The sequence below is a fragment of the Neolamprologus multifasciatus genome, chromosome 1 (genome assembly GCF_963576455.1).
Source record: "Neolamprologus multifasciatus chromosome 1, fNeoMul1.2, whole genome shotgun sequence".
Classification (NCBI taxonomy): domain Eukaryota; kingdom Metazoa; phylum Chordata; class Actinopteri; order Cichliformes; family Cichlidae; genus Neolamprologus; species Neolamprologus multifasciatus.
In genome coordinates this window covers 7219826-7243353 of record NC_140439.1, presented here as the reverse complement: position 1 = coordinate 7243353, position 23528 = coordinate 7219826, and the positions used below count along the sequence as shown (strand labels likewise).

At 41.5% G+C, this 23528-nt stretch overlaps 1 protein-coding gene across 7 annotated transcripts in view; it reads right to left on the bottom strand.

Annotated features, from left to right (window-relative positions):
- nav2a (neuron navigator 2a) overlaps positions 1-23528 on the bottom strand; it is a 218029-nt gene that overhangs the window by 72579 nt on the left and 121922 nt on the right. For 5 of the 7 annotated variants that reach the window (XM_085162574.1, XM_085162536.1, XM_085162545.1 and 2 more), the window contains one exon: positions 2819-2936. In XM_085162574.1, coding sequence (XP_085018700.1) covers positions 2819-2936 — 118 coding nt within the window. Of the gene's footprint in view, positions 1-2818; positions 2937-11300; positions 13565-16438; positions 18601-23528 lie in introns of those variants that run through there. The other 2 variants (XM_085162591.1, XM_085162582.1) reach the window with 2 other exon arrangements.

Sequence of the window (23528 nt, the reverse complement as noted above, 5' to 3'; positions counted from 1 at the left end):
CATAGAAGTCAAGCTTTGACTCCTTTTACTGAAGGTCTATGGATCTCCTTCACTGTTTCTTAAGATGATGACCCTTAAGCCTGAATTTTAACTTTAGAAAAGAAGCAGGTGATGAAAAAAAATTGTTTTTAACATGTTGTATATTTTGTACACACAATGGCGCACAACAGGATCCACTGCAGGTCTCGTGGTTTCTGTTCTCACGCTGAAGAACCAGGACAGTCTGACCATGCAGGACAAATTCATGGTGCAAGATAAGTGAATGTTGTAAAACCCAAAAGAGCAAGCATGCTCCTGGTGGCCCTACTGATCTTTGTGGATGGACACCGATCCCGCAAGTCTGGTCAGGTTTAAAGAGCAGTTGATGTTCGTTTCCTGCCCAAGACTGAGGTCTGTGGTGAAATCACGGGGTGCTCATACAAGTGGTCGGAAGGAGACTTATAGGAAGTGATCTAGAAATAGCAGCAGCTCAGGAAGAGCTCAAGAGGTCAAGATGACTTTCAAGGCGAGGCGTTTTTCACTTTTATGAACTTGGTATTGCAGCATGTATTTCGATACTACCTCTCTCTATGTGCATTTAAAGCACGTGATTTTCATACTGAGAATTGAAATTCGGCATGAAGCGATTCGAAAATAGCTTAGTGCTAACAAGACTATCAGTGATTTAACACTACTACTGTTGGCTTTGGTTTGTGTGCTACCTAAAAATTGCACACTGTAGACACCAACACCCACAAGAGACACGTACTGTGTGATTTTGGGACACACTTAAAACTAAAAATAAAAACAAACTCACACAGTTTATCTTGTGAATACTGAGCAAATAAATGAACAGCTCACATTCCAGCAGCTGGGCTATACAACAGCTAGATTACTGGAGAAGACTAGAAACAGAGGACAAAGCCATATCTTAATTTTGGTTGAATTTCACCGGACAGATTACCCTCTGAAATATTCATAAAATCAACTGATGATGAAATTGATCTGGAGCGTTGTGTGAAAGTCAACCCTGACCTTGAATCTAAGCAGGTCAAATAGCTAAACAGGTGTCATATCCGGCCAGGCCTCTGAACTTGTACGGCTGTTCCAACACCAGCAAGCTGCTCTGGTTTCATCACACTATGTGGGTATGAGGTTTTCCCAGGAGACAAGAAGCAGCAGGCAGAAAGGAGGTACAAAACAGGTGAATGGATGGCTCTGGTTGGAAATGATTTAATCTGAGAGCAAAGCTGTAGCCAGCTGTCACCTGGATTGCATTAACATCAGGTACTTTTTCCACAATGCAGAAACTCAGCAGCCACCTTTCACTTATAAAATTTAGCAAAACATTCATTTCTTGAGCTCCAAAATAGTCTGAATAATCAGGTTCACTGCTAATGAATTATTTAATACTAACTGAACAAACACAGAGGAGCAAGACAGACCCTGTTCAACATGGTCCCATGTTACCCAGTCAAAACATCAAACTTTCATAAGAATAAATCACAAAAAACACGACCACATCCAGGCTGGAAAGTAGCATTAGAACAGTTCCACACTCTTGTGTCAGCATTTATGCTTGTGCATATCCCCAAAGCAATATAATGGCAACCTTGCTCTTTAGTCACCATACAGGTGTGAAAACAACTGGATTTTCCTGGAACCCTTTTAACAGACGAAGATTGGTATAACCTAAAAAGACCTATAATGCTCATTCAGCTTTATATAGTGCCAAATTAAAACAACAGTCGCCTCAAGGTGCTTAATATTGTAAGAGACCCTAGAATAATAGAGACACCCCCCCCCCCCCCCCCCCCCCCCCAAACAATCAGACATGGCCTTATAATCAAGCACTGGGCGACAGCAGGAAGGAAAAACTAAATTTTAACAGAATGAAACCTCCGGCAGAACCAGGCTCAGGGATGAAGGCATGAACTTCATGACCTAACTCAAAACACAATCACATGCAACAACTGATGTAGTGTGAGAACAGTAAAGGTCTTCATAGCATAAAATGTACAGAATCTGGGTCAGAGACACGGGGGAGGAGCAGGGAGCAGAGTCACTGACATGCTGAATCACCGGTCAGCTGGTGTTTGCCTGTTTTAGCTGCAAGGCTGCCGGCAGATGAAATGACAGGCTGAGGACGGCCAGACATGATGACAAGACTGATGATGATGATGATAATGACTATTTTACAGACGAGAGCATGGGTCAAAAACACAGACGATCAGCAGTGGGTTGAACAGCTGCATACTGTGTATAACTGCTGTTGTTGAGTTATAAGCTTTCTTAATTTGATTTAGGATCATAAGACTCTTTGAGAACATAACTGAATCAAAAACATGCTTAACAATACAAACACGATAGAAGACATTGGTTTGTAAAGAGTTGAGACATAGCAAAGCACAAACTTCAGAAAGTTTAAATTTATTTGATTTATATTTATATTCACTCTTCTAACTGTTCTCCTTTCTCTTCTATACATCCCTGTCTACAGACTGTAGTTCACTGACTGTCTAGAAATTCATAAAAGTTTTCCTCAACAGTAGTGTTTTTCTCCTGACTATTGGCCCTTTGTGGAAGTAACTACTTCAGCTGCAAAATCTACTTTATAGTTCAATATTACATTAGATAATAGAGTAAAATGGTTTAATCTTATCACCTCAACAAAAGAAGAGTTTGTAGTTAATGATGATGTTTGCAAGCAACCATTTATTTGGTAAAGGTCAGCCGTATCTAAACAAGTAATGACGTGGCTCGCATTTATCTCCAGCAGTCACTTGATCAGAGCTGGCTTCTTCCAGCGGGGCCTGGAATTAGAAGTTGGTTTCCTTACCTACGACCTGTATGATCTCAGCCAGCAGCACTCCGTCTGTGACGTCTGTTTGCAGGTCCTTGATCAGACGCTTGTGTCCTGACTTGGCGAGGTAGTGGTTGGCCCAGTCCGTGTAAATCTGCGGTCAGACACAAACACGAGCACGGTGTTTCAGTTACGTGCCAACAAAAATAAAATTCTGTCCAAAAAAAAGGGCCGACCCCATCAGGTCGCCCATGTGTTTCAAACTCCATAAACACTTGAAAAACTACAAAAGCTATAAATGGATGAAGCAAATTTACGACTAATAAAATAACAGCATGCTTGAATGGGAGCAGAGTAGCCCTCTTTTCTTTTGTTGGGGGCTCCGATCTGGCATATATCCGCGTGGTATTCAAATTGGGGCCATTGTGCTCAGCCAGGGCATTCATCTCGGAGCACACGGCGGCTGTTTTCAATGGGCCATGCTGACATCACTCTCTGGGGACAGAAAAGACCCTTCACTGCCTGGGGGGGAGGAGAGGACACGGGGGAGGAGGGGGGTGTTGGTAGAGAACGCATCTGAATAATCTGAATAGCTTCCCTCATAATTAGCTGCAAACTCTCTTTTTTTACTCCCTCTGTGATCATAAGAAGTAAGTCTCTCTTTCTGAGGAGGTAAAAAAAAATGAAGTGGCTGAAGAGAAGTTGTGCAGAAGGGTATTCCTAAAAATGAAAGAAATGGATGTGTCATCAACCCATCTTGATATGCAACAATGTCCAGCTTGTCTGTAAACTGCACAGTCTCTGTGTGACAAGTGCAACATCAGAGGAGCCCAAAGGGATTTGAAACATGTGCTTCTAAATAAAGACACTTCTCACTCCATGTCTCACTCTTGCATTCATACAAACTCAGAGACCTGCAGTCCACTAAGACATGACAGGAAAGTGTCAATCAGCATGTTTAAGTAACTGTCAGCTTTCTGCAGTAATCTCATTTCACTAGCTGGCTTGACAGCGTTTTTAGTGGATAAAGGTGAATGGCTTAAACATGAATTGAGCTGGGGTTTGGGGAAGGCCTCAGAGGGAACTGGTGGCGGCTCCCAGGCCTGGCAGAACAAAAAGCTTGTAGAACTGGGGTATCCATATATAAATAAGAACCGGAAGGGGCGTGTTTGGAGGCGTGGTCCCGGTCCTGAAATTCAGGCACTTTAACTCCAACTCTTCGTTGCCAAGTAAACTAGAAATCCAGCTTCAGTGACTGGATCCTCCATCTCTTAAACTCAGCTTGTTGTACCCCTCAAACTGATTTTCAGAGAGATGTGCCTTCTCTGCTTTGTACAAAGTTTATGCTTTTGATTAATCTTTCTTTTACACAGAAGAAAATAATGATTAGTCAGGCTGACAGATTCTTGTATTAAGATAATGGGATGCAAATCAAACACAAAGTAGTTTCTGCTGGCATAAATGTCAAATTCCAAAACTGATTGATTTACAAAATCCAGACACACAAGCAAGCGAACTTTATCAGTACACACTTCACTGTGAAATTCAAGTCTATCTGTCAGTCCTCAATGAGTGCATGGCATTGTAAAGGTCAAGCCTAAAAGCACATGCTTGAGGTGACGTGTGTGGCACAGTTGTGACCCTTCTTTCTTTGAATTTGCACTGTAAACAAACCTGAAGCTTTTCTGCCTCGACAGATGAATCACTGCCCTCATGAAGTCTTACAACAGGTGCGAGCACTTCAAAAAGATTCATAAACACGCACATCCGTACACTCATCATCACGCACAAGCTCAAACGCAAAAGGTTTACGATGCAAACACACGACCACACATTAAATACAAAGCGCCTCGGAGCGACATTTTGAAATTACACGGGCTGCATTCCCAAACACAAACGCACAGTTACAACAAAAAAGGTTCTGAGTGACAGGCTGAACTAAAAAAAGCCTTTAAGCTGCCGGATTAGACGATCCATTCACACTCTCAGCTGGTTGTGGAAAAAAGGAAGTGCAATCTTGAAGAGCTTTTATGTGAATGTGCAAGCGCTCTTTGAAGTAGTTTTGGGCAGGTAAATGGAGGGCTTGGATTGCAATTAAAAATGAGGTGAAATGGGTAGCTGTCATTCACGGAGCTGTAAACCACAGGGGAGGTCAAATGGCCCGAGGGCAAGTGGAGAAGGGGGTATGGGCTTGTCGCAAGGGTAGAGATAAGTTAGCAACAGGTTCCTTTTAAGTCCCGAAAGAGACAACTTTTCAAAACACACTTTATTTCTCTGATGTTTCCAACTCGGGCAGCTCAAGCTTCAAATGCGGCAGGTAGAAATTTTCATTTTAAAGAAAGGCTTGATGCAACTTAGTGCTGCGTTCAAGAAGCAAACTTCACAGTGACCACAGGGATTTTGATCAAAAATGAACATTTTGAGCTGAAGCAAATAAATATTTTAATATATATGTGAAAGGTCTAACTTGCAGTACAACTTCACAAAAACACCACCTGGGAGAGAGCAAAACAGAGATAAAAGGATAGCGAATACTGAACTTACATTCACCATGTCAACAGAAACTCAATTAAGCATTAATAACAGGGCCATCCACAGTGATGCATCATTTGCTTCAAGTTTCCCCCTGCTGCTGTCCAACTGAATCAGTCAACATAAGTCAGATGCATCTACATCAAAGACCTCACTCATAACTGGAACTTTGAAATAAACAGGAAAAAGAAAGAATGCAATAATGGGAATCATGTGTGGTAAACCACACATTTATTGGAGCTTCTGTGATCTGGAAGTTGCTTAAAGAAAAAGTGATGGGTGATGAGAGGCAGACATCAGATCTGGGAGGCAATTTAACAGGCTGAATACTTAGTGAAGAGAAGTATTAATTCCATATTGATTCAATATCCATCTATCAAACACAGATGAGATACAACAGATTCCGGTTCAGTCTTTAATTTAAACCACTGTTAATAATATATAGACAATTTAATCACTAAGCAGATAAGAAGATAAGCAGTTAACATTATTACACGGGACAGTCCCGTGGCATTATTGGCATTTCTGTGTGTAGCTGGTCACTGAACACACAGTACACATACCGTACCTGAAAACAAAACATTTCAAGTATCAAAGATCTGTTAAACTATTGATTTCTAATTTTTAAACATTTATGTTTTTTATTTTACTTGTAAAATCTTTGGTAAGGTCAGGGGTCAAATATGACATGATATTTTAGCTAAGAGATATATATATCTTAGCTAATTATAGGCCAATCTCCAACCTTCCTTTCATATCAAAAATCCTTGAAAGAGTAGTTGTCAAACAGCTAACAGATCATCTGCAGAGGAATGGTTTATTTGAAGAGTTTCAGTCAGGCTTCAGAGTTCATCACAGCACAGAAACAGCTTTAGTGAAGGTTACAAATGATCTTCTTATGGCCTCTGACAGTGGACTCATCTCTGTGCTTGTCCTTCTTGACCTTAGTGCAGCATTCGATACTGTTGACCATAATATCCTATTAGAGCGATTAGAACATGCTGTAGGTATTACAGGTACTGCACTGCAGTGGTTTGTATCATATCTATCTAATAGACTCCAATTTGTGCATGTAAATGGAGAGTCCTCTTCACACACTGAGGTTAATTATGGAGTTCCACAGGGTTCAGTGCTAGGACCAATTCTGTTTACATTATACATGCTTCCCCTAGGCAGCATCATTAGAAGACATAGCATACATTTTCACTGCTATGCAGATGACACCAAACTCTATCTGTCCATGAAGCCAGATAACACACACCAATTAGTTAAACTGCAGGAATGTCTTAAAGACATAAAGACCTGGATGGCCACTAACTTTCTGCTTCTTAATTCAGATAAAACTGAGGTTATTGTACTCGGTATCTAACCAGTTTCTTACTCTGGATGGCATTACCTTGGCCTCCAGTAACACTGTGAGGAACCTTGGAGTCATTTTTGACCAGGATATGTCCTTCAACGCACATATTAAACAAATATGTAAGACTGCGTTCTTCCATTTGCGCAACATCTCTAAAATTAGAAATATCCTGTCTCAGAGTGACGCTGAAAAACTAGTTCATGCATTTATTACCTCCAGGCTGGACTACTGCAATTCATTATTATCAGGATGTCCAAAAAACTCACTGAAAAGCCTTCAGCTAATCCAAAATGCTGCAGCACGAGTACTGACAGGGACTAGAAAGAGAGAGCATATTTCTCTTGTTTTGGCTTCCCTTCATTGGCTTCCTGTTAAATCCAGAATTGAATTCAAAATCCTGCTCCTCACATACAAGGTCTTAAATAATCAGGCCCCATCTTATCTTAATGACCTTGTAGTACCATATCACCCTATTAGAGCACTTCGCTCCCACTCTGCAGGCCTACTTGTTGTTCCTAGAGTATTTAAAAGTAGAATGGGAGGGAGAGCCTTCAGTTTTCAGGCCCCTCTTCTGTGGAACCAGCTTCCAGTTTGGATTCGGGAGACAGACACTATCTCTACTTTTAAGATTAGGCTTCAAACTTTCCTTTTTGCTAAAGCATATAGTTAGGGCTGGACCAGGTGACCCTGAATCCTCCCTTAGTTATGCTGCAATAGATGTAGGCTGCCGGGGGATTCCCATGATGCATTGAGTTTTTCCTTTCCAGTCACCTTTCTCACTCACTATGTATTAATAGACCTCTCTGCATTGAATCATATCTGTTATTAACCTCTGTCTCTCTTCCACAGCATGTCTTTATCCTGTCTTCCTTCTCTCACCCCAACCGGTCGCAGCAGATGGCCGCCCCTCCCTGAGCCTGGTTCTGCCGGAGGTTTCTTCCTGTTAAAAGGGAGTTTTTCCTTCCCACTGTCGCCAAAGTGCTTGCTCATAGGGGGTCATATGATTGTTGGGTTTTTCTCTGTATCTATAAAGCGCCTTGAGGCAACTTTTGTTGTGATTTGGCGCTATATAAATAAAATTGAATTGAATTGAATATTTGGATGCAAGCTATAATGTGATATTTAGAATCCCCATATACCAGTATCATTCCCAATGCTGCCAGTACAAACAAAGACACTTATTTTTAAATAGCTCTATATCACTTTGAGCTGATCAGGCAAAACTATTGACTTTAAGAGAAATGTCAGAGGTCAAATGTGAAATATTTTAAATTTACCCCCCACCTGTAAGAATTATAGTTTCTAAGTTAGAAGGTTCTTGTCCATTTCAGACCAAGAACTCACTAAGTGGAGGAACTGAAAACATAACCTATTGTGGGTGTCCTCTGAATACATCATTTATAATACTTGAAACAGGGACTTATCATGAAATAAAATACAAATCACACTGTTCCATAAATATGAAAGCATTTACACCAACATAATGACTTACATGTTCTGTATTTCTGGTACATGAATCTGCTAATATCATGAAAATGATCAACAACACTGTGGCAGTCGAGGATCCATAATGTGCAGATGCATCTTCTAAGATGGAAAATCCCCCCATTACCCCCTGATGGTAATGGGGGTCGTTTTAGGAGTTGTAAGTTGGAGCTGTGGTAAGGGACGTTCCCATCATCAGAGAAAGCAACATGACACTGACTCATTCACAATGTCACGGACTTACAGAAACTGTAAAATGTGGCCTATCAATTCTACTGACATTTTGCTTTGGGAATATGTCACCTCCATAAACCAAATCTGGGCCTACCGGTAGTTTGCATCTTTCTTTGATATAACAGTAACAATTAGCAGCGCAGTCTGATGGTATTTGGAGAGTTACAGATATCTACTGTTTTTGCCCTGGGCTTAAGAAACCTGGATTTGAAACTACAGAAAGGCATTGAGATTGGAGTTGGAGTACCATCAGAATCATTTAGACACTGTGTCCATCCATCATGTAGAAGTGGTAATCACCAGACGCCCCATGTTACGATATTATCATGATACTTCATTCTAGATATTATTGCAATTTCTAACATTTTGTGACATTCTGAGTATTGGAATAATAAACTGTGATTTATCATCTTTTTCAACTTGGTTAAACTTTGTCAATATTTGTTTTAATTAGACTCAATAAGATTAAGTTATCTCACTTCAGTTATTTGTTTTCTGCTGCAACACTGAAAGCATTTCAAGCACACCAACACTGAAACCTGACATAAATGCTGCCATTATACAGTCGTTCTGGTATCAGTGTGTGATTGTATGGAGTCTACAGTAGATTTTCTCTCCATCGCTTGCCATTTAGTCAAAAGATTCTTTCAACAGTGAGCCATGCTTTGTCAAGTCACAAGCACACACCGCATGAAAGCCTGGACCTAACTGCATCATCGTGTTCACATAATAATAATGTTCCCTTTAAGGCTTAAAATTGGAAAAGCATCAGTTCTTCAAAGCCTCTAACAAACATTGATGAGTCATTCAGACTGCTGCATCTTTCCTTTTTTTTTTTCTTACAGAAACGCACAGATTTGCTTCACATCCAGCATCCCTGCTGCCTCAGCTTTCTGAGTCACCAAGCTGGTGTGGGATGCCTACAGAAGGGCATGACGCACACAGGCCATCCCTGCAGTGCTCGGTTGGCCCTGTCAAATAGAAGTTGAGGGCAGCCAGAGCCTCACACTGGGAAGTGTGCCCTCAATTTGAAGGGCACTTTCTGAAAACTGAATAGTTCAGATGCATAAGTTTGGCAAAGGTCACTCGGCTGAGGACAGAAGGAGGAGACAGACTGATGTGTTTGTGTACTTCCTGAGGGCATGTTTGCTTATTCCAAACTCTCACGCAGCTGGAGCAAACACTTTTTTATTTCGTTTGCTCTTTTATCTCTGTTGTTTGCACTAACACTCACTTGAGAAATGATAACTTGTTCACTAAAGTAAACACTGCACTCTATCTAATCTGATGCTTGTCCTCACTCTGGTGCAAGTGACTTTTTTAAGTACCTAAAACTTGGTTATCGACCGTTTTTTTGATCATATTCAATTGAATTGAATTAGTTTTATTTATATAGCACCAAATTACAACAGCAGCCGCCTCAGCACACTTTACTACACATACTGTAACGTAAAGACCCTACAATAATACAGAGAAAGCATAACAATCAGGCAACACCGTCTGAGCAAGCACTTGGCAAGAGTGGAAAGGAAAAACTCCCTTTTAACAAGAAACTCTCCATCAGAACCAGCCTCAGGAAGGGGCAGACATCTGTCAATGCAAGTGATGGATAAATGTATAAATGCAGAGAGAAGAATAAGAAACACTCAGTGCATCATGGGAAGCTGTCAGTAGCCTGGGCCTTTTGCAGCGTAACTTTGTTTCTAGTGTTTGCATGTTTAAGGACAGTGGGAAATTTTAGCTAGCAATGGACAATCATCAATAAAATTCTATACCAAATTATTGTTATATTAGAGTTAATGGAATTACAGTAAACATACTAAAATAACCACACAGCTATCAGGCTTCCCCTACACACATACTAAAAAACTTGCTGTCAGTACTTTTTGTTTAATTTGTGCATTCCAAAAACAGTCTAATTTTACCACATGGGTTCAGCAATATGCTCAAAATGTTTTCCTGGCATTTTGGATTTGTATATTTTTAGTTTGGTGATAATGATGTGTTTCCCTTTTTTTTCCAACCGCAAAGGTTTTCGAATTGTTTCATAACCGAGAGGTGTGTTAATTTTCTCCACTTGTCGAGGACCATTTAGTCTTTCCACTGAAGTTCAAGCGTAAAAATCACAAACCAGCCGCAATATTTCTCACATTTTCACACGGCATTAAACCACAACACCTGAGGTCTGTCCTTCGAAGCACAGTTCTCACATATGTCGATGGCGCAGCAACAATTATGTTGATAACTTCAGGACTATTACCCTTATTACTTTCAGGGTTCAGTAAACAACCTAAAAAGCGCTGTGCTTAACACGCCATTATGAACTAATCTACCAACATGAGCAAGAACTTTAAGGAGAACGCAGCAGGACCAAAGCTGCCATAAAGTGCTATCTCTCACAAAAAGCTTTCATAGGGAGCCAGGACTTAAACAGCTCTTGTTATAATTCAGGTAATGGCCCTGAGTGCTGAGTCTACAAAAGACATGCTCTGATAACAATGCTTTCTTCTACCTTTTCAAAAGAAATCTACCTCGTCAAACGCAGACCAACCTAAGTTGAAGGCCTCTTCCTGCGACTATTTAGGGGTTTATAAGGTAAAACTAAATCCCAGCACTGAGACTCCATTAATTTATTAAACTCGTAGCATACCCATTTTGGTAAGGAGGAATCTATTATAATTCCATGCTGTTCCTGGAGATCAGTTTCTACCCCTGACATGTCTATTTCAAGCTGACCTTTCCTCTTGCACTCTCTCCCCAGTCTCCCTTCTTAAATCCCAAAGTAAATGCATACTCTCTATCATTTCTTATGTTATTTTATCTTCACCAAAAGGTAGATAAGTATTAAAAAAAGCATTCATAACACCCTGACAGTCTCACTGCATTAAGTACTCCCTGGTTTCTTACCACTTTGTAGGCTTCACAGGAGAAGCGGCTGTAGCTTCTGGCTGGCACCCTGAGCCCGCTGTACCCCGCCATGTGGGGCCACGAGGTCGATAAACACGAATATCTGGGAGAAGATAACTTCAGATTTTGAAGATCCTTCAGCTTCAAAAAGACCAAAATATAAGAGCACTTCGTGCGCACTGGAACAGATAACTGGTCATGCTGTGTGTCCCCCCTCACACACACATCTCTGTGACAACGTCTGTCTGGCTTGCTTGTAGGAAAGGGGCATGCTTTATTCTTCCATAAATGTACTTCTCTCTTATCTCACCGTGTTTTAGTCAGCTTCATAGTGAAGTCTCAGACAGTCTGACACTCTTTTAATCTTCCTCTCCCCCTCCCTCACTGTCTGTCATTCACTGAGTCAGACACCTTGACTCAGTTCCTTCTTGTGCTACGAGTGGAGAGACTGTCAAAAGAAAACTAACTTAGAAACTGAACCTTTTATGTTTAATACTTGAGAACTGTGTTAGGGAGGATTGCTGTGTTTGGAAAAGACAAACAAGACAAAAACCCAAAACTCCAGCGTGAAAGACCGTTAACTGTCAGGCTTTCCCTACATAAGTTACCTACATTATCGGTGGCCCAACCTGCATGTAACAGTTCTTCAACTAAGTTGTGTCTTCTGTTGTACTAGGGGAACATAACTGGTGCTGATTCAGGCAATGAGAAAGAAATCAGATTCTGAAGTTTCCTACTGTACGTGGTGCTTCACAGCACACTGTTGCTCCCTGTGTCGAAGACAGATTATATAAATATGATGGATGTCTTTGCTCCTCACACTTAATGACAGGACACTTTAGTGACCTTCATGCACACCTGGTGCTGTACTTTACAGCAGGCGCGCACGCACACACACACACACACACACACACACACACTCAAATACAAACACAAAAATACGGTTGGTCTCAGGTGTCAGGGGTGGGCTGTGCTACTTCCCAAATCCAGCCATCATCTTATGTCATCAGCAGTGTGCTGCTTCACATTCACAAAGGGACCTCACACCTTACAGTGTCACTAAAACAAATACAAACTTCAAGTGTGGGTCTCAGAGCAGCTTCACTAAAGAAACTCTCCATGCTTTGCTCAGGAAAACACATATCTGCACTGCAATGTGCTGCCTTCTACGGGCTTTTAATCTGATGACTTCCAGATTGTATTAAAATAAATAAAGACAAATACATCCTCCAGTTTTCTCTAACGTTTAAGACTTTTTTTGGGACAGCACGGTGGCGCGGTGGTTAGCACTATTGCCTCATAGCAAGAAGGTCGCGGACTTGAATCCACATCCATCTGACCAATTCTTCTTCCAAATACATGTGGGGTTAGGTTAACTTAGTATTCTAAATTGCTCATAGGTGTGAATGTGAGTGAGAATGGTCGTCTGTCTCTCTGTGTTAGTCCTGCAAAAGACAGACGACCTGTCCAGGGTGTACCCCACCTCTTGGCCTGTGGCAGCTGGATTATGCTCTAGTGATAGAACATGGATGAATACATGCATTTAAGATTTTTCTTTCCCACTTTTTCCAAAGTAAAGGATGACCTCTTTAACACCCTGAAAAACTACTTAGAAAACGTATTTTTGTGGGTGACCCCTCCTGCTGCCTAGATATGCTGAGCCATATCGATGAGGACTCAGCATCCCTCCGTGCTGCTGCAGGCTGAGGGTGACATGTGGCAACACATCCCCTCTGACCCAGGCTGGGCTGGCTAGCAGATGGCTGGTGGGAGATGATGGATGGACTGAGTCACTTACACAGCAATCAAGAATCAAGAAGTGAGGGGTGGGAGTGGTACATAGGGGCATCCTACTTACCCAACAGTGGTATATTTTTCTGTCACTTCTGACACACAGTCTCAACAACATTCACTGTGAATGCAGGAAACTTGCTCGTCTTAAAAAACAACAGAAACACAGCACTGGGCAAAGGGAATTCTCTGCACAGCTCTCAGTGAGCACTAGCAGACACAAACAGATGGCTTCTGAGAAAACAAGCATCACAAAGGTGTCCTGGTCTGACAGAAATGACAGCAGTCTGCTCTACCAGCTGCGGTGCAATGCCCTGCGCTCTAACACTGAGATTTTCAATGCTTGACCAGTGGGTGGTCAAACAGACTTTCCATAGCAACACTTTATGATGTACTATAACTACAAAACTAGAGGCGAATGCAAGCTTGAGTCAGTGAAGCAATTCAAGAAAAACCAAGAAAAAAAGTATATAATACTAGAATATTACAAATAGTTTTATATGTATTTATCTTTATCTTATTTCTTCTTTTTAAAAGAATTATTCTTATATACCAGACAGGTTGCAGTGACAATACTATGAACAACCTCTGAAATTACCTGGAAATAGCAGTAAGTTTTCCCCTTTCCGAACACAAGCCACTCAAACACAAGCCTTCTAAATGTCTAAACATTCCTTTGCTACAGTGGAAAAAGTTTACTGGGTGTCTTTCCCATCATCCGTCCTGACAAACCAAACATAAATGTTTTAAAGACGGAGTACGAGGTGCATGTTCTTCATACAGTAATCCCACCAAACCAAAAACAAACAAAAACAGCACAAAGGCATTTGTGCTGCTTTCTTTTTCTCTCCTCTTCATTAAAAGTGTATCTGTGGCTGCAGCTTTTCCTTTGGTGTCATGAGCAGGATACACCATGGTTAGTTCATGGTCTGTAAGGCCCTTGGCAGCGATCCACTCCATGCCAGTGTACTCACACTGTCCTCTCAAGTGGCTTTAGCCCACAGAAAACTGAACCAGGCCAGCTTTAAATAAGCCCTCGTGTATTTGCTTACTCTCTGTTTGGCACATGAAAGACATGTGGCTTTGTGAGGCATGGAGGCCATACTAGGCACATGCAGACAAATGACTTGGCCAGAGCTGTGCTGTTAAGAAGATAGGAAACAGGGCCAAGAGACGGAGTATGTATGTGCTGGCACCTGTACTTGTCAAAAGTGATCTGAAGACCACGGGCTGAATCATCCAGTAATCGATAAAAAGTAATCGATAAAAAGAAAAGAGCATTTGCATCCAGCAGCGAGATCTGTGAATGTACAGAAAGGTTCTTCCAGCATATGAGAGAGAAGTGAATCGTGAGTACGTCAAAATTCCCCAAAGTCGTGCACAGCTGAGACGGCACAGCAGTGTCTGCTACGCAACATGTAATCAACATCAATTTTGAGACATGCAGCCTGATGCACATGAGGGCACAGCAGCTGTTAAAAAAGACAATTTTGGTAGTGATGTTAGAGCGAAACAGCTTCATTGTGGTCCTTGAAAATCAGCAGATATATGCAGCATCTGAGGTGTGAGCTCCAGAACTCTACAATACCACTGCTGTTGTTTTAACTCTCCTGCATTTGGAAAAGCACTTATCCACCGTACGATGACTTTTTAAGCCCTGTATAATGTATATTCAACCTTCAATCTTTATAGCTTTGAGTCTGATGTTGAATTCCACAGCTTTTTCAGTTCAAAATTGGCCAAAAATTGCTGCTGCTTTCACATCCTTCTATTCAACCAAATGTTTGGGTGCATTATGGTTGCAGTGCATGCCATGTACCTGTGATTTCTTAGGATCAGCCAGTTGACTTTATCAAATGCAACTAAGTACATCAGTTTTTAAAAGGAAAAAACAGATGTGCTTTGAGTTTACTTACATGAATTTTCAGAGAAGAATAATTTAAGAAAGGGTAGGTACAGCATGTCGTGGGTGCGGTGTGCTATTGAGAGCTTGAGTGTGTCATGCATGAGTACAGCCTTGACGGTGTAGAACATCACAACTATTTGCGTAACTGAAAACAAAAACATGGTTTTACTCCTCTGCATATGCTGGCATGACTCAGGATCAGTATTAAGCACATCATTCCCGCATTTTGATTTATGCTGCATGGGTCACACATCGACAAAAGAATCTTGACAATCAAATAATCAATAGACCTGTTCTATAACAGAGAGAACTATTGACATCAACTATACTTCATAATAAAAAGAAAGGTCATTTTAATTTCTCTAAGTGTGTGCACATGTTGGGCTGTGCGTGCCTTTGTCAGCCCCACTCCATTTCACAAAGGCACATGGAAAACACACAATCCCCCTCCTCATTTGAGTTGTGTGTAGGTTAGCAGTGTGTAATTAAGCTAGCCCTCTTATCAGCTCATCTCAAGGCTTTGGCAATAACCTCCTCTGCTTCCATCTCCCCTTCCTCTCTGGGCTCACAGGAGATCCAGATAAGGAACAAGGCTGAAAAATAGAGAGATGTGGAGAAAGACAGAGAAAAGAAAAAGAGTGTGTTCTGTCCGCTTCAGTTACGTGTAAAGTCAACAGGATGCCTATTATCCTAACAGACTTTTATTAAATCTGCTGTTTCCTACTTTTATCATATACATCAGTCATTACACAGACCCTTTTTCCCCCCATTTGTTTGCACCACAGGACCCACCTGCACCTGACCGGCCCTGTGTTTTATCTCACTGTCCCAGATGCTGTTGAATATTTACCATCTCTGTGCCATCATACTTATATGACACCAAACACTAGGCAACAAAGCAGCAAGCAAACCTGATTTTTTCCCACCCTTAAATGCTTTAAAGGGAAAGAAACACACACACACACACACACACACACACACACACACACACACACACACACACACACACACACACACACACACACAAATGTGCTACACAACTCAGTTTAAAGCCTTAGATAAGCCTGTTTTAACTTTCCATGCAGGCATCAAAGTGAAGCTAGTATCAGGTGAGGGGAAATCAAGATGCATGCCTTCAGCATTTTCTTCTAATATTAAAACGACCGCCACTAATACACTGTGTGCGTGCAAGCTAACACTGTAGCTGCGGTAAGGTTTTGGACTGATGAGAAAAGCACTTTTACTGACACATAAACACAAAGTGAAGAAAAAAATGTTCTGATGTTACAGCTTCAGGGAAGGACGTGAATAGAAAGAGCTGTCAACAACAGAGAGAAGCTTACATACTTTTCTATATGCACAGTCAAGAACTAAAATGCATGGTTTTCTGATTTCATATGGGTGGTTGACCTTTGTGATGATCTGGAAGTGTTCACCCTACCAGTTTCATGGTGAAATTGTTCTGCTCCCAGCGGCAAAACATCACACTCATGTTACGTCGTGCAGCTTCCTTCCTCAGAGACACCTGCCTCACACTGAGGAAGACTGTTGCTTGCCCAGCCAAACCAAAATATAAGCCATTTGTAACAGGTCTAGAACAACCTGCACTGAGCAGAGCTGTAGCAAAATACAGAAAAATCCACAAATTAAAAAATTATCCAATTGCAAGTTTGAATCCCGACTGGGTGCACCGTTGGAGATCCAGGGAGAACAGAAGAGCTACTGCTTGCTGGAGCCCCAGCAGGTCTCTGTATGCCTGGGAGGGGGGGAAGGAGCTCAGTCCCTCCAGTTTCTCTCCACCCACTCTGGGACATAGGAGGAGGGAAAAATAAAGGCAGGAGGTGAAAGGCAAGAGGCGCTCCGCGGCTTCTGCTGCCGCTCTGAGAGGCAGCCAAACCAAACGCGGTGGAGAAGAAGCAGGAGAGGATTCCCCCTCATGCTTGGCCCACAGCAACACATTGTGCTATTCCTCTTCAATGGACTATTGGTCATATGGGGAGGAGACAGCAAGAGAAAGGGACAGACCTCTTAACCTTTCTATCACCCCTCCCCCGACAGTCTACCCCATACATGACAAAAAAGTGAGCACAAAAGACAAAAAAGGGATGATCGGTGCACCCTTGATAGCAGTGGAGAGAATAAATAGTGAGAAGTGCAGAGCCAAAGTCCAAACCACGTAAAGCTCAATGCTAACCGTAAGTTTTCTATTTATTATTTCTTTAACCGGCTCCTCTGCTGCCTGTTAAAAAATTTTTTTTTTTTAAAGCCAAGTTTTATTTTTCCCAACCATAGAAAGAACAGTCCGCTCTCTGATCAGCCGTCACCCGCAACACACTGCAGCAGCTGCATGTGTTTATTTATGTGCATGCGTACAGTGGGTTCATAACCTAAGCATTTATGTATGTGTGAGTGTGTATGTAAGAGTCCACAGTACAGGATGCCCTGCGTTTGAGCGCGTTCCAACCCCCTGTGCACACACGCCGCAACCACCGACCACAAATTACAAGCTGAATTTGAATTTTGGGAAAGGCCCAAGATTTACAGAAAGTTCCCACAGTAGGGGGATGCCTGATCGCTTCCAGCAGGCGGAACAAAATGCTTTAAGCTTTATGAAACAACAATAACACTGAAACCATGAAGACAGTAGAAAGTAACGAAAGAAAGGGTTTGCTTTTCAACGGCAGTTTATACTGCCAAAAAAGAACAGAGATGCAACTTACAGCCGTCCAAGGCAGGTTTTCTACTCTGTGACTGAGAGGAAATGTGCATTTTATCTTTTCATATTCAGAGCTCAAAAGCGCCGGAAACTCGAAGTCAACACAATCAACTGTCAGTGGCTTTCAGTTAAAATATATTACTCTGTACATGATTGAGATTCAAGTTTTGACTTGACCCTGTAATTGTGTTTGTTCCTTGCTAGTGATAGTGACACCCATCACGTGTTGTGGATAAAGAAAAAAGGAAAAACAATAACTGAAAAATCATGACAATAAAACTGAGGGTTGCTAAAGACTGAGTTAAATATCAATATGTTATTCAGATCACAAAGTTAATGATCTTATTTTAGTGCGTTGGCATGCTAATATTTACCATTTGAAGGCAGAAATATGTATGCTAACAGCCATTAAAACTGTGACTTCACAAACCAAAAGTCAGCCTGCAGCACAATGATGCCATTACTATAGAAGTAAAAGGCTCGAGATACATATAGATAAATGTATTTCTATAAGGATAGCTATCTATATCCCCTCGTCCACCTTAATGGATTAGCTAACAAAGGCAAAATTGCTAAGGCTAAAGCTATCTTGAATCCAGAGTCAACCACAAGCAAGCAGCCGCAGTACGAGCAAAGGGTCAAAGCCCTTAGGAGGAAAATTATAGAGGTGAATGAAAAATTGAACAGAGTCTATGTCCCGTCTTCTGAAGCTACTGAAAATTACGTTAATAACTTGTAGCAGATTTTCTTTGGTAAGTTCGAATATGTCAGGTAAAGGTGGGTGTACAACGGCTCATTTTCATTTGATTATTTATCAATGAAAATAATAGTAGCAGAGCACTTTGTTTTCAGTAGTTTAGTGACAGAAGAACCTGTAATAGACTGCAGTTATTAAAGTTGAAATTATCAACTTTAATACTACTTTTGTATCAGAAAAAGCTGTAAATTTTAGCTCTTAAAAAGAAAACTGAAAATTTAAAAAAAAAATTGGAATTGTTGCTTCTCTAACAAATTGTTAGAAATTTGCTGATTGCTTTTATGTTGTTCATGAAAGAAAAGAAACTGAATTTAGGAGATATGCGACACACACTGACAGTACTGTAGCTGCACCAACATGTTAAAAATGTTCATGTTGGATTTGTAGCTTTTTAGCTTGATGATGCATTTCCTTTTTTCTACCCAGGAGGTTTTCTGAGCATCTCTAAAAGGTGCACTTTTATGACACCACTACAGTGCTGATTATCAGACGGTTCCTATTCTTTAAACAGGCAAAAACACTGCAGGCATCCTGCCTTTTCTATGCTATAGTTCAAGTGATAACCACCACAAAAGAAAAGCCAATCAACACAGCCTCCCACACCACTGAAACATCAGTCTCCCACTACACGTAACTGGCATTGATTTAATGATATTCTGTCTCTACAAGCGGAGAATGTGTCAGCATTTAGTGCTTCTGTTTAACTGTTTTAGTCCAAGTCTTCAACAAGCTCATTAAGTGAAGTCACAGTGAATGGGCTGAGTATGGTTCCTTTCACAGTCCCAGATAAACCTTAGTGTGTCGGGGACAATGGGGATAACCCCATCATGGAAGGGTCTTTGTTTTGGGGGACCCAAACCTCTGTGTTCTCAAAGCCTGGGGAGGAAGACTGCAATAATAATGGGGGTGAAGGGGTGGGATGGACCTGCTGCCTGGCTGTGCTGTTCTGGATGGAGGTGATTTGGGGGTGGGAGGGATTGAGGGACATACGGACTTACTGGAGAGGCAGCTGTGGAAGTAACGGCAGATTATATCCTTTCTCTCTCTATAGCTTTGACATCGTCTTGTGTCTAAACAAACTAAATACCTAAAGGTTATTGCAGGTACAAAAATTAGGTAATCACGCATCATTCATTTTTTCTACTTCTTCTTCTCCAAATAAGTGAGTAAGATAGGACACTACAACCTAAGAGTGGTGGACAACTTGACACCTGGAAATGTTAAGGAGATTAAATCTCAGAAGTGAAGTCAGTGAGACACTTGCCTATGCTACAAAAACAAAGCCCACGCAAAGGTATCTTGAGGAAGTAAAATGTCTTTTTAAAAAAAACATTTTTTTAACCTAAATTCAGCTTTTAAAGCACTGTCATGTGGACAGATTAACTTTCACATTCTGATGATTTCATCACAGCGTGAATGATAATTAGAAAACACTAGAAAAAAGTGTTTATAGGAATGGATGAATGAGACATGTTGTGTGAAGTGGTCTGAGTGCTTGAGTAGAAAATCTATAATAATAATAATAATAATGGATTGGATTTATATAGCGCTTTTCAAGGCACCCAAAGCGCTTTACAATGCCACTATTAATTCACTCTCGCATTCACACAGTGGTGGAGGCAAGCTACGGCTGTAGCGACAGCTGCCCTGGGGCAGACTGACAGAAGCGAGGCTGCCATATCGCACCATCGGCCCCTCTGGCCATCACTAGTAGGCGGTAGGGTGAAGTGTCTTGCCCAAGGACACAACGACCAGGACAGAGAGCCCAGGGATCGAACCGGCGACCTTCCGGTTACAGATACGCTTCCCAACCCCCTGGGCTACGGTCGCCCCAATGTACAGTCCATTTACCATGTCTCCCCACAGTAAGACACCATACAGGCAGAGAGATGTAATATCTGCCGAGCTTTAAATGAGTATTAACTACAGTATCTTACACATTTACTACTTTCAATTGTTGAATTTAAGGGTATGACGCAAGCATAAGAAAACTACATTTATAACATATTAACTGGGCGCAGTGCTGCACTCAACATAATGTTAAACTCACCTTCAGTTTGTTCTGTTTGTATAAAGCAAAGAAAATGTTATTACAGTTGTCTGGTGTCCCATTACAAACCTGATTAGAACAGTTTGGATCCAAGGATGCCATCTGGGCCCATCTACCACAGCTACCAGCTGAGACCACCTTAGTGATGTCTTATTGATGAAACAGCATCTAAACACACCAGACAGCCCAGTCCAGTCACAGACTGGAAAAGGTTATCCAATCCAGCAAAAAAAGCACAAACTGTTCACAAGGCATTTGATATTCTTAAATAATATGTAATCCCTGAAAGGAGGTTAACTGTTTAAGTAAAATAGATTGGTTTATTCATGCATGCTTCGGAGCAGGTGAAGCTGGTGTCTTCAAAGTTACGGTACTTAATGTGTTAAGGATCTGGGAGAGGCTTCTTGAATGACAGATTTACAGCCCAGCTCTTGGATTCAGCATTTATCAGCAAGCTTAAACCAGTCCAACTGAGTGAGCCCAGACATGCAGTACAACACACACAAACACAGTACAACGCATACATACTTTCATTGGGATTCTAGCCAGGTTGTAATCAGAGCAATAAAATGGCATGAGAAACTCCCTGAAGCTGGATGGAGAAATCCTCGCTATCGTCTTTTCTCAAGCAGGCAGTGTCTACAGAAAGCCAGGCAATATTTCATAGTTGTTTTACACTCAACAATCACATCAAACCCAGAGCACAGCTGAGAACCGACAGACAGATGGTGATACGCTTAACATTTAGGAAATACAGTATATACAATTACATATCTAAATATTTGGCCAAAAAAATTTAACTATCTCTTCCAAATAAGTGCGTTAGATAGAACATTAAACTTTCTGTTTGCTACTTGCTTGATCATTTACCAGCACCAAACGCTACTATAGCACCAGATCTCAGAAGTGAAGATTGTGAAAGAAGAGTCAGAGCTGAAGGGGAAAACAGCCTTAAACACAAACATAGGGCTCTAAATGCAAAAAGAAGCAACCTATTAGAAACCTTCTTCATTCATTCTAAGCTTTTCTTAACCAACAGTGTAGAGCTGGAGGAGCATGGATTAAAAAGAGCTTGTGGAGATTTAATGTACCCTACCATTTTTTACATTTCATTTGAAACACTCACCTCACAATCATGCTTACACACCTAATCAATTACCAAAAACACTTTGACCCTCTGGGGATTAGAGAAAATTCAAAATAAATTCAAACTTCTGTGCCTAATTCTTGTTTTTTTAAACATCATTGAAGATGCCTGGCCTGGAAAAAAAAAACCAGCACAAAATACCATGATCTTCATGCCCATGATAAGTAGGGATGGGTACCGGTATCCGGTGCCATTGTGGCACCGGTTCTGACATAAACGGTAGTAACCAGACCGAAAAGCAGCGCACATTTCGGTGCTTTATTTCGGTGCTTTTTTTTTCTTGAGATGTCATACACTTTGGATTCTAGCCAATCATTTTACCATTGCAAGCGTAGTAGGCGGGCCCAGGTACGTACGTTCTTTTAGAGCAGAGCTACAGATTAAAAATGCCTAAGGCGAAGCAGTCAAAAGTCTGGCTGTACTTCACAAGATGCAAACTCAGCAGCCTGCAACAAGTGCTTTAAGGTGACACTGTGCAAAGGAGGTAACACCTGAAATCTGATGAAACACCTAGCAATGTATAGAATTTTGTTAAAAGCCGAGAAATGCACCGTATTTGATAGCTTGCTGCTAGACCTCACACCATGTGCATCTACTGCAGGTGTGGTGCCTGTTATCGGACCCAGAGTTAGCAACATCCCCCAAGAACCCGAAGACGAGAGTCCTGGCCCCTAGCCCTGTCAGTGTAGCAGAAATGATGACGGATGATGATGGCAGCAGCAGCCGTTCTTCTCTGCGTGAGTAGCTTAATGTTGTACGTGTTTAATTTACGTTGAGTAGGCTAACCACGTTATTACATTAATGCATGTAAGGTGAACTAGCAAACATCATCATAGCTACATGCAGCTGTCTTCTTGTTTGATGGCAGATACTCCCGTCACCCTGGCCAAAAAGCCTAAAATGACCAAAGAAAAGTGGGAAACAGCTAAACATGAGAGGTTTTTAGACAAAATTGGTGTTTTTTCCATTGTTTAAGCACTGCTTCCAGCCAAGAATGATACCATATATGCCCTATAGCTGCAGAAAAGGCTAACATTGTTATCTTTTTACAAAAAAAAAAACAAAAAACAGCTAAACATAAGAGGTTTTTGGACAAAGTGTGTGTTCTCCATTCTTTAAGCACCGGTTCGAGCACCGGTTCGAGCACCGTTTAAGCACCGGCACCGTTTCAAAAGTACCGGTTTGGTACTGGTATCGGATAAAACCTAAACGATACCCATCCCTAATGATGAATATATGTAACTTTTGGCCACATATATATGTATATGAAATCTACTCAACAGGATTTCTGTGCTGTCTCTTCATATTATATCAAAGTTCCAATTTTTCCTAGCTTTGAACATGTAATTTTTCTTTGTACGGTTCATCTGTTTAAATCTAACACATCGCATCAAACTTTCATGACCATCATACGTCATTGGCTCCCTGCTGGCTCCATGGATGTCATAAAGTTATCCAACAGAGTGTCGGTCCAGCAAGACCTTTGGTGCGATCCTCTGGGGAGGGTGAGCTCAGCCCTGCTGACCTCTACCTTCGTTTTCTACGTCGCCTTCTGCTTCCAGACTGACATGAAGCTGATTGTGTTAGTCTGAGCACTCTGCCGTGCAGATTCCCCACGCGGCGCCACCCACCATAAACCGCTTGTCTGCACAAATGGGGTCCTTGTGACAACTAACACAAGGAAAGCAGAGAAGGAGAGAAACCAAAGTGAGGAGGGCACCTTGGAGGGAGATCAATGGAAGGATGTTGACTCAGGAGAAGCAGATGCCCAGTCTTAATTAATATGGTTATGTCCTCAGCCATGACCTCACACAGGAAAGACAGGGGTCGACCACACAGGAAGTGGAATCTGATCGAGATG